Genomic DNA, 11,580 nt, shown 5'->3' with positions numbered 1-11,580 from the left:
AAAAAAAAAAAAAAAGCCCACTCAAGAAATAAATGCTAAATGAACCCTATATCCTTTCAATCAACACTTTATGTGAATTAAAAATTCTCTAAAAATCAAAATGTATAAACTATTGTCTTTAGGGACATAATAAGCAAGTAAAGAGCATACTTCTACTGAATCTTCTGAATTACTGCAAGATGTCACTTCTTGCCATACACTTTGATGTGAACAGACTGGGGGAGGAGGGAAGGATTTACCTAATGTGATTGCTACTGAGACTCAGCTACAAACTCGGCCAGTCAGATCACCCCAGGCTCTCCACTATGCAGGCCTGGGGAGGGCTGATGATGACCAACTCCCACTCAATCACTGGCTTCCTCAGTTTGTTCTAAAATAACACACCGTTCACACCTTCTGAGCTTACGCTGGCTGTGAGCAATAATCACTGCTATGTTCTTCTGCGTGCTCCATTTAAGCCACAGATGCCCCCTGGCAAGTCTTCTTTTGCACAGAACACAGACCCCAGAACACAACCAGCTCACACACACACTGACGGGGTTTGCTAGCCAGCCCTACAATGGGACTGACCAAAGACATCTGATAACCTGCGAGCAACCACTACAGACAATTTCCTGAAAAGGGACTACCTTGGGATGCAAAAGAAGATTCATTTCAGGAGTTGGTACTGTTGTGCTATCTACTCAAACGCAATGGAAAAAGACAGTTTAAAAGAAAACAAACTTGGGGCACCTGGCTGGCTCAGTCGGCAGAGCATGTGACTCTTGATCTCTGGGTCTTGAGTCCAAGCCCCACGTCGGGTGCAGAGTTTACTTAAACAGAATGAGAATAGCCACACGACAAACTGTATTTCTCGTCTAATATAAACTATAATAGACCTACACACTTCTAAAAGCTTGTGTTTTCTAATGGTACAGAAACTGACCCAAAGTGTTATAAAAAATACCTAGGTTTTTAATAATAGGGGTGGAGAGTTTCTTCAAAATTTACAAAATGTAATAGTCTCTCAACGAGTACATCACAAACTATGTGTCTGCTCTTCTGCAAACCATTTCCACCATCAGTCTGAGTTTGCAGTGGTGGCCCAGGGAGAAGCTGTGCTTTCTCCCTGGGCATCAATCACTGCCTCCACCTCCCACGCCGTGACCCCACGCACCAGAACCGTGGACTGAGACTGTCATGCTGGCCTCTCCAGCTGAGGTTTCTGAAGATGTAGGGCGATGCGGTCAGCTTCCTGAAAAATTCTGCCCATACAATCTGTATACTGAGGGAAAAACCCTGGAGAGAGGAACTTAAATTCCACCAAAAATAAAAGCAGAACCAACTCCAAATGCCCTGGGCTGAAGGCTTTCCAAATTGAGGCCGAGAAGGTCTGTGAGTGGCTAGAACTGCTAGTCGGGGTCCACTGTCAGGATAAAACCCAGTCCCACCCTTTCTGTACATTTTCCTCCTTGATTCCACACCTGCCTCCCTGACTGGGATAGAGACAAGGACTTGTTTTTTGTTTTTAATTTAAAATATTTTATTTATTTATTTGACAGAGAGAGGCACAGCGAGAGAGGGAACACAAGCAGGGGGAGTGGGAGAGGGAGAAGCAGGCTTCCCGCTGAGCAGGGAGCCCGATGCGGGGCTCCATCCCAGGACCCTGGGATCATGACCTGAGCCGAAGGCAGCTGCTTAGCCGACTGAGCCACCCGGGCACCCCAAGAGACGAGGACTTGTTTAAACAGAGTCTAGGCTGATGGAGTGGTGGCCCTCCAGCTGCAAGCCCATGGGCACAGGTGTCCCTGGGGTGCGTGCAGAAGTCGTCAGGCCAGCGTGAGACCCGTGAGCAAACCTGACACCCTTTCCTACAAAGAGGCCTGTGTCAGAGGTGGTGGGACGCAGGTGGGGACTGAGGCAGGGTCAGACTGTATGCAAGGACCTCGCCTTGGGGCCTACATGCAGGACCAGGTCTCAGCAAAAGGACAGACTGTCTCTTGCGACTTCTTTTAAAGGCCAGTTTCCTAATCTATTTGGGTACTACAAAACTACTCCCAAATTTTACTTTAGATGTACATAAGCATGAAAGTTTGTTTATAAGCTTAGGATACTGCTTATAAGTAATGTGTCTCTCTTAAATTTCTTTTAAGTGGTCACTCTGGATTCTGAAGATAAAATAGCAGCTAACCAGTCCCTTTGATTAACTACTTTTTATTTTTTTTAATTTTTATTAGTTTTTTTGAAGATCTATTTATTTGAGAAAGTGTGTGTGTGTGCGCACACACATGTGCGGGCAGGGGAAGGGGCAGTGGGAGAGGGGGAGAGAGAATCTCAAACAGACCTCCCAGCTGAGAACAGAGCCGGACTCGAGCTCGATCCCACGACCCTGAGGTCGTGACCTGAACTAAAATCATGAGTCGGATGCTCAACCAACTGAGCCACCCAGGTGCCCCAATTAATTACTTTTTAAAAGATAATTCTAGGGGCGCCTGGGTGGCTCAGTTGGTTAAGCGTCTGCCTTCAGCTCAGGTCATGATCCTGGGGTCCTGGGATCGAGTCCCGCATCGGGCTGCCTGCTCAGCGGGGAGTCTGCTTCTCCCTCTGCCGCTCCCCCTGCTTGTGCTCTCTCTCAAATAAATAAATAGTTCTAAATAAAGCTCATTCCTAGAAATTCAACCCCCAGATGTTTCTAGTAGAATCTCACAGCAGTGGCTATGAGTATATCCTTAAGAACATTAACACCACTGATTATAAAATGTGGTAACATCCAGAATCCAATCCAGGTGTATGCTACACCCAGGTCGAATTAAAATATACAGAGAAGCTTAAGGCCAAGAAAATTTGGGACAGGTGTTACCAGTAGTAAATTTTCCTGTGTTAAATCCTACCCAAGCTCCACAATGAACTACAAAGGATGTAGAGCAATTCTCTCAGAAACATTATTCGTGATCCTCTACAATAACTTGCTGAATTACCAATACTGAAGGGATCATGGGAAGTCAAAATACTGCTGACATAACAGTCCATGGCAATGCCAGCGTTCTGACTTTCTCCAAGCAAGGGGCACAGGGGCCTTGTGTTCCCTGAGGAAACACGGCCGCCGGTGCAGCCGGGCCGGGGCAAGCCCGAGCACACTCACGTTCTCCTTCTCCCTCTCCTCGTGGCTCTCGTGGTGCTCGCGCATGGCCCTCCGGATGCAGGCATTCAAGCAGTGGCGAATCACGTGAATCAGCTTTGCTGAAATGTTTAAAATCATCGGTAGTTAACGTACATGTTTCTTCCACAAAATTATCTTTCTCACAGTGAGATTATAATCCCAAACAACTAAAAACACCATTTTAAAGGGAATCATTACAAAGTGCACTGGAGCGTGGAGTTCAACACTGAGGCTATGGGGCATTCGCTACACCTTAGGGAGCAACACAATGAGCACGGAGATGCAGGCGCCCCCACCTATGTTCGTGCAGGCGGTGTGCTCATGAGCCTGCCGATAGAACGTCCTGGCGGCTGCGGGGTTCATCTGCACCAGCGTGACGCAGCGCTCACACCACACCTCTTCGGGCTGGTTCACGGGCAGGAAAGAGTTGAAGACAAGGCTCACCAGGCGCCGAGACACAGGCCGGGAATCTGACTCCAGACGAACCAAAATATGCTCCATGGGGCATATTTTCCAAAACTACATAAAACATACACAGAAGGGAACAGTCAGTTGTCCCTATAATCTTGAAAACGCTTTCTAAGCAAAATAAAAAAGGAACTAATCTTTATATTCAAGAAAATTCATTTCAAATGACTATACCAGAAACTGTGACTCTTCTGTAGAGAAATTAGAATAAATCAGTATTTTAAAAAGCATTGCCATTATAAGGCACTGAAGTATAACACTGTTGGGAGGGTTAATTACAACTAATTAGTATCATGGTTGGTGTAAACTCTCAAATGATAACTATGATTATCAGTCTCATAATTTAAAAATTTCCTAAAACACCAACTTCGGCCCATTAATGTGAAACGTGAATAGAAAAATTTACAACACTTTGACACAGAGAGCTAAAGTGGATACCCTATTCCCTACGTCGGAGACATCACTCCTGAACCCCAGAGATACCTGGTCCACCACCCATGGCAGGCAGCACCCTCTGGCCCATCGCTGCCTCCCCTCTCCAGGGCCAGCTAGCCTAGATGACCACACCGGCCTCCTCCAGCCCACCGTACAGCTGCTGCGTGACCACGACTGTCCTATAGCCCCTCTGCTCCAAAGCCTCGAGGTCGTCTACTGCCTACAGAAGAGAGACAAACTTCCAAGCAAGACATTCCAGACAAGAGAAAAACAGCAGGAGAAAGAAAACAGATTCTAATGGTGGAGCGTTCAAATCCTGACCTAGTCACTTCTCGGCTGGCAATCCTGTACAAATACCTATAGCTGGCAGTTTCCTCCTCTGTATAATGGGGATAATACCACCGACATGCATTCTCCTCAAGGACCTAGCTCTAACAACCTGCCCCCTTTCCAGGATTTTCACCTGGATCTTTCTCATCAGCATTTAAGTATTTTCAAGTCATTCCACCTCTTAAAACAAAAGCCTCCCACAAAACTCTGCTTGAATTTCCTTTCTCCTTGCAGCTCACCTTCCTCCTCTTCCTTCCACCTGCCCCCACCTCCTCTTCCTCACCCCACTTATAGCTCAGCCCACAGTAGTGCAGCTTCTACCCTCACTGAAATTGTTCTTGCCAAGGTCATAATGACCTTCTATTGAAAATCCAGATGAACATATTCACACCTCCCCTTCCAGGAAGTCTCTGAGCATCTGATGCTACTGATGACTTCCCCCAGAAACCTCCTGGGACACTTCCACTTAGACACCTCTTGGTATTTCTGAAAAAGTTATTACAGTAAATAAAGACAGTAACTAAGCCCAAGGCCCACACCCAACACTGTGACTCACAGTGGTACTGGGGGGCAAATGGCACCAGTGCCACCAGCAGTAAGGCAGGCAGAGAGGATGGTATGGGGGCCCGGCTCTCAGCCCTTACCCCACCAGAGGCAGTGGCTTCACAGAAGAGAGCCCACGGCCAACTAACTAGAAAAATGACTGAGTGAGGCTGGCAATTAAGGGTGAGAGGCAGTACTTTCAAGGTTCCGGAGAAGGTGGTAGTGATGAGTCTGAGGCTCCATCTGGCAGCTGTAACAACTTCCCTCTTCCCTCACCTCCCCTGCGCCCTCCCTGCCTGAGTGTCGGTCCAGATGGGCTACTGGTTGTGAATGTGAGTGTACTGAGCTGTGATCCTGAACAGCAGGTTTGGCTAACAACCACACCAGCAAAAAACACTTGCCCAAACACTCAAGCACACCTAGCTACCTGGTGCGATTTCACAACCACCGCAAAAGCAGATTCAACCGAAGACCAAAATGGCCAACGAATGGATTCACCATTCACCTGCTCTACTATGCTGCCTGCAATCTCACAGGAAGGCGGAGGACGATGGTGTGCAGGCCCCGATGCATACACCAATGCAGAATGGAAGCAACAGGTCAAGGAGCAGAGCTGACAACTCCAGATTGCTGAGTTCCTCTGGGCAACAGTACCCTCAGCAGGAGCATCACACCTTCCCCACATGAGAACTCATGGGTCAATTCTGCCATCAGTAAATGTCAACCTCAGAACAGGCACAGCAACAGACCATTCCCAAGAGGGAAAAATCCAGAGGAAAGAGAAAGCCCTCCACTTGAGAACTCAGGTAAGCAAGGGCTCTTCAAGACTCGAGACCTCAGAGCTCCAACCTGGCTGCAAGAAATAACAACCAGGAAACATCCCAGATCTCAGCACAACAGCCCAGCCACAGAGCCAGGACCTGAGAAGTTCACGGTCTGTCCCCAGTCACATTAAAAAGGTTGACTCCTAGGCCTTCACGGAGACTACACCATCTTGAATGGGAACTAGCCACTGGCACTCTTACCAAACGCCAGGTTCCGGGGTGATTCTTATAACTAACACTTCCTGCGTGTCTGCCTTTCCAGAAACTCCCCACATTAGCTTGTTTTTCTTTGATTCGCTTTCTCAAATAATGCAGAACAATTCTAATTAGCTCAGGATTCTGATTTGTTTTGTTTCAATTACCTGAAGTTTTATTTTACCCAAACATATCACCAGCAGGTTGGTATCTGCAACAGACAAGACCACAAGCAAATCGGTAACTGGTCTTTCACTTCAAATGTTAAGTGTGTCCATTATTAACACAAGCATGATCAGGGTCTGACCGCGTAGCAGGAGACCCCTGTCATTCTGACGTGGTGGACGATCAGCCACTCCCACTTCCTGTTAGCTGCCTCTCCATCTTTCCAGAGATCTCACAGCTAAATCATTCTCTGCCTGGCTTTTGAACAGCTAAGATTTAAGATGAAAGAAGCACCCCAGTAAAACATTATGCTTTCTTTCTTGCTACTCTCCTAAAATCCAAACTTCCAGGTCAAAGAACTTTTGTCCTCATCTTACCTGGTCTCCCCACTATTCTCTCGGGTAGACTCATTAATAAAGAGAAAACACTGCTCTCTGTATTTCCTCACCAGACATCACCACAATAGTCCTCTGCAAACAAAACACTTCAAACACAACACTAGACCAAAATTTCCGTCTTAGATTCAGAACTACTCAGTTTTATTAAGCTGTTAATAACAAATGGGATAAAAATTACAGCCATCTTTTTTCTTAAAATGGACACGCTGATTCTAAAATACATATGGAAATGCAAAAGACCTAAAGCAGTCAAAAAGCTCTGAAAGAAGAACAAGGCTGGAGGCTGCGCGCTCCGAGACTTCACGGGCACCTGCAGCAGTGCAGGCAACAGAGCCCAGGGCCTGAGGACGCGCAAACAGATGAGAGGGCCAGAGCGGAGTCCTGAAACAGCCCACACTCGGCCCAGCGACTTCCAGCAAAACGACCACAGAAGGGCGCTTGGGTGTGATGTGGGGGATGTGTGCTACGGAGGTCATGTAAAATAGTCTTTGGTTTTTAGTTTTTAACAACAAAAACTCACAGTTCAAAAATCATAAAAACCATAAAACAGTATGTGTCCTGGCCTCCCCAGTGCCCCATCCGTAGACATCCAATCCCCCTCACCTCAGGCAACTGTTATGAATTCCTCATTTTCTTCTAGAATATCTTACACTATTTGAGCAAACACGTACGTAGGCTCGCCATTTTATACAGCTGGCAGCACCCTACACACACCTACACCGGCTTTTACTCCCATCTCAGGGGACTTTCCACGTGCGCTCATCTCCTTTCACGGCCACACAGCATTCCTTCAGTGCATGAACACACCACAGGCCTGCGTGGTTAACCCTAGACTAATGGACATGTCAGGCTGCTCCCAAATTCTGTGCTGGGAGGGGCGCCTGGGTGGCTCAGTCGTTGGGCGTCTGCCTTCGGCTCGGGTCACGGTCCCAGGGTCCTGGGATCGAGCCCCGCATCGGGCTCCCTGCTCGGCGGGAAGCCTGCTTCTCCCTCTCCCACTCCCACTGCTTGTGTTCCCTCTCTCGCTATGTCTCTCTCTGTCAAATAAATAAAATCTTAAAAAAAAAAAAATTCTGTGCTGGGACAAACGAGCATTTTTAAGTAAATTTCAGAAAAGTACTGCATGGAGGAAGAAAAGACACAGTGTTACCAAATGACGTTAAAAACCTTCTAACTTGGGGCGCCTGGGTGGCTCAGTCGATGAGCGTCTGCCTTCGGCTCAGGTCGTGATCCCGGGGTCCTGGGATCGAGCCCTGCATCGGGCTCCCTGCTCTGCGGGAAGCCTGCTTCTCCTTCTCCCACTCCCCCTGCTTGTGTTCCTTCTCTCACTGTGTCTCTCTTGTCAAATAAATCTTAAAAAAAAAAAAAAACCTTCTAACTGGGCGCCTGGGTGGCTCAGCTGGTTAAGCAACTGCCTTCGGCTCAGGTCGTGATCCTGGAGTCCCGAGATCGAGTCCCACATCGGGCTCCCGGCTCAGCGAGGAGTCTGCTTCTCCCTCTGACCCTCCCTACTCTCACATGTGCTCTCTCTCATTCTCTCTCTCTCAAATAAATAAAATCTTTAAAAAAAAAATTAAAAAATTAAAAAATAAATTAAAAAAAAAACCTTCTAACTAACATTTTTAGCCAAAAGCTGAACAGGACTCAAGCTAAAGGAGTACACTCTCACTTCGAAAGTTTACACCATGTTAAAATGTACATCATAACACAATTATCTCCTTGCTTCCTTCTGTAAAATGTGAAGGGAGTTCTCCCAGTAATATTCAAGTAGTTACTGAGTGCCAAGTATTACAATATTTGAACAAAAGCTTTCATGCACGTGATGGAAATATAGTTTAAGGTGGGAGCTGCTTCCATTAATGTCTTTCACCAAAAAGAAAACACACATTGATGATACTTCTAGAAACTTAAATGAAAATCACAAAACAAATAAAATTTTATGACACGATAAATTGGCAGAATATACCAGACATCGGCTAGTTTAAATGTGATTACTAAAACTCTTGGAATTAAAATTACTTTGTCTTTTTGTTGATGAAAACGAATGTACTTCTTTATCTCACATCTTCAATGATAAAATCCTGCCTGTCCTACCTTAGCAGCCCGCACGGCTTTGACTTTCAGCAGCATATCAACAAAAGCCACTCTCACTTTCTCTGAATTGTCGTGGAGACTGTATTTCAGTGCTGGCAGAAGCTGTTCCAATAATGGGTGGCTTAATTTGTTATCCAAAATTATCGGCAGACACTACCAAAAATAAAAGGAGAAATAAAAAGAACTCAAATTTAGAATATAAACAATAAAAAGTTCAGTTAAGAAAATATTCAATTCCATCCTTATTAGTGAACTACTAGTGAAATAAATATATCTACAGAATATAACACTTTCCTAAAACAGTTTCATATAAAAAGCATACTTTCAATGAATTAGTATAGTTTCAACACTGATAATCAGTTCATCCATTGTTCTATCCAAACAAAATTAACGCAGTTATAAAATAATCCTGCAATGCTTTCTCTTAGCCAGATTTTAAAGAATTTTTAGAGTTGAAAGAAACAGAGAACAACTACTGGTGGAGAGGGCTCCAAAGCCAATTTGTGTCGGATCCAACAATCCTTTCACATTTTTTTAGTAGCCCATGAATTCTATTTCTTGACTCAGTCCTGCATGAAAACCAGAGGGCACAAAGCCCCCCTATCGGGGGGACACAGGCACATGCACCTCAAATAGGTGGTAGAGTGACCTGCCCAAGCTCAAGCCAGTCACCATTTTGAAGATCTGATACACTCCACTTTGCTTTACAGTTATCAGGAAAAAGGATTTTTTAAAGAGAATTCTTTTTTATTTGAATTATAGTGGACATACAATGTTAAATTCGTCCAGGTGTACAACATAGTGGTTCGACAATTCTATACATTAAGCTATGTTCACGATGGTAAGTGTAGTTACCATCTGTCACCATACAATATTATTACAATATTACTATTAACTATAACAAGACCTTATGTTTTAACCATCATACTGAAATATTTACAGATGAGCTGATATAGTGTCCTGGGTTTGTTTCAAAGTAATCAATAGTGGGAGATGATGAATTGGCTAAAGATGAAATAAGACCAGATGTGTTCCTGATAACTCTTGAAACTGGATGGTGGGAGAAAGGATAGTTTTGTAGGTTCTTGTTAAAAGTGCATACAGTATACCAAAAAAGTCAATTTTAATCTATAATTACAAAAAAAATGTAAGTACTACATACAACTCCTATTTTAAAAACACTGTGCACCACTCACCCAGGCCATCCACTAAAAACTCGTATTATTTCAAGTAGGCCTTTTTTATAGAAGACTTTCAATTTGGTTTTTAAAAATGTTACTTTGGATGTACAACCAAAATGTCCATAGTACTCTATCTATAAGAGTAGAATTACGGGTAATTTAAAAATTATTCTTTCTCTGTATTTTCTAATTATTCTATGATAAATAAGTATTGCTTAAATCCTACCTTAAAGACAGAACAGCGCACGTCAGCTGAGCTTGTGTCAAATGCCAGTTCCCCAGTTACTTTCTTGAGGAGATCAATAAGAATGGTTGGAGGCATCATTTCCCAGTATTTGGAAGTTATTTTACAAACACCAAGGATCCCTGTAGAACGGACCATCGGATAAGGATCTTCTAAAAGGCTCTATAAGTTGGAGGGGAAAAAGACTTAAAAATCTTAAATCAGCTCCCTTTATATCAATATTCGCTTTACACATTAGCACTCTATGCATTCACAATGTAGCAGACATTTCAAGTTATAGAAATACTGGTCCTATACAGACTCACACATCTCTTATTTATCATTTCTATAGTTGAGCATTTAATAAAAAGGACAATCCAGACATGTGGTGCCATATCTGCCAATCCCATCTATAGGACTTTGCTGATAGCAGAGTGTCAAATACCATCCCCACATTCAGTGAGGTATGCAGACTTCAGACGATCCTTCAGACACAGCCGTGTAAGCCACTTTCTTGAATTTCCAAAATGCTGTAATGCACTAAGCCCAGAATAAAGTTATTCTACTTAATGAATTAATCCAAGAAATGGTGATCAGTGGTTGCTAACAATACAAAAAGAGGGGGCACCTGGGTGGCTCAGTTGGCTAAGTGTCTGTTTCTTAGTTTCAGCTCAGGTCTTGGTCTCAGGGTTGTGAGATCGAGCCCCTGTCAGGCTGCACACTGGGCGTGGAGCCTGCTTAAGATTCTCTCTCTCCCCGCCTCTGCCCCCTCCCTCCTCCTCTCTCCGCACTCTCTTTAAAAATACAAAAAGAAACAAGATGCTGTATATCTCTGGATGGAAGTACACAACAGCTCCATGAAGAATGTGACACAACAAACAAAATCCCCACAAAAATAACTGATCAACTCTACACCTATTGATATTCAGGAAATACAAAACGCAGAGGAACATAATAACAAGACCACAGGGATATGTTCCATAAAACCCAGAATTTGGTGTGCCTGGGTGGCTCAGTTGGTTGAGCATCTGCCTTCAGCTCAGGTCATGATCCCGGGGTCCTGGGATCGAGCCCTACATTGGGCTCCCTGCTCAGCAGGGAGCCTGCTTCTCCCTCTGCCTCCCTGCCTCCTGCTCTCTCACTCACACTCATTCTCTCAAGTAAATAAATAAACCTTAAAAAAAAAAAAACCCAGAATGCAAGAAACAAAAGAATAATTTGGCTTCTTTAACAACAAAAATAGCAAGCAATAGAGAGATGGAGGCTTACTGGACAGGGTATTATCAATATATTGGCTGATCACATGCATGGGTCTTATTTAGACACAGATTCAAACAAAATGGGGAAAAGTGTCATTGAAATATCACTCAAAAACAATAACCCAGGGGTACCTGGCTGGCTCAGTAGGGGAGCATGTGACTCTTGATCTCAGGATCATGACTTCAAACCCCATGTGTGGCGTAGAGTTTACTTAAAATAAAAATTTTTTTAAAAAGTTTTTTTAAGTGTTTAAAAAAAAAAAATTACCCAATATTTGATAGCATTAAGGAATTACTTTTCATCTTTCTTTAGTTGTAACGATGGT

At 44.2% G+C, this 11,580-nt stretch overlaps 1 protein-coding gene across 7 annotated transcripts in view; it reads right to left on the bottom strand.

Annotated features, from left to right (window-relative positions):
* NCAPG2 (non-SMC condensin II complex subunit G2) overlaps positions 1-11,580 on the bottom strand; it is a 65,675-nt gene that overhangs the window by 25,802 nt on the left and 28,293 nt on the right. For 6 of the 7 annotated variants that reach the window (XM_081799742.1, XM_081799741.1, XM_081799746.1 and 3 more), the window contains 4 exons: positions 9,999-10,178; positions 8,592-8,744; positions 3,436-3,658; positions 3,122-3,219 (listed from right to left, as the gene is read on the bottom strand). In XM_081799742.1, coding sequence (XP_081655868.1) covers positions 3,122-3,219; positions 3,436-3,658; positions 8,592-8,744; positions 9,999-10,178 — 654 coding nt within the window. The remainder of the gene's footprint in view (positions 1-3,121; positions 3,220-3,435; positions 3,659-8,591; positions 8,745-9,998; positions 10,179-11,580) is intronic. The other variant, XM_081799745.1, reaches the window with a different exon arrangement.

This window comes from Leptonychotes weddellii, chromosome 12 (genome assembly GCF_054177405.1).
Source record: "Leptonychotes weddellii isolate Sample4059 chromosome 12, ASM5417740v2, whole genome shotgun sequence".
Taxonomy (NCBI): Eukaryota; Metazoa; Chordata; class Mammalia; order Carnivora; family Phocidae; genus Leptonychotes; species Leptonychotes weddellii.
This window is presented reverse-complemented; position numbering and strand designations above follow the sequence as displayed.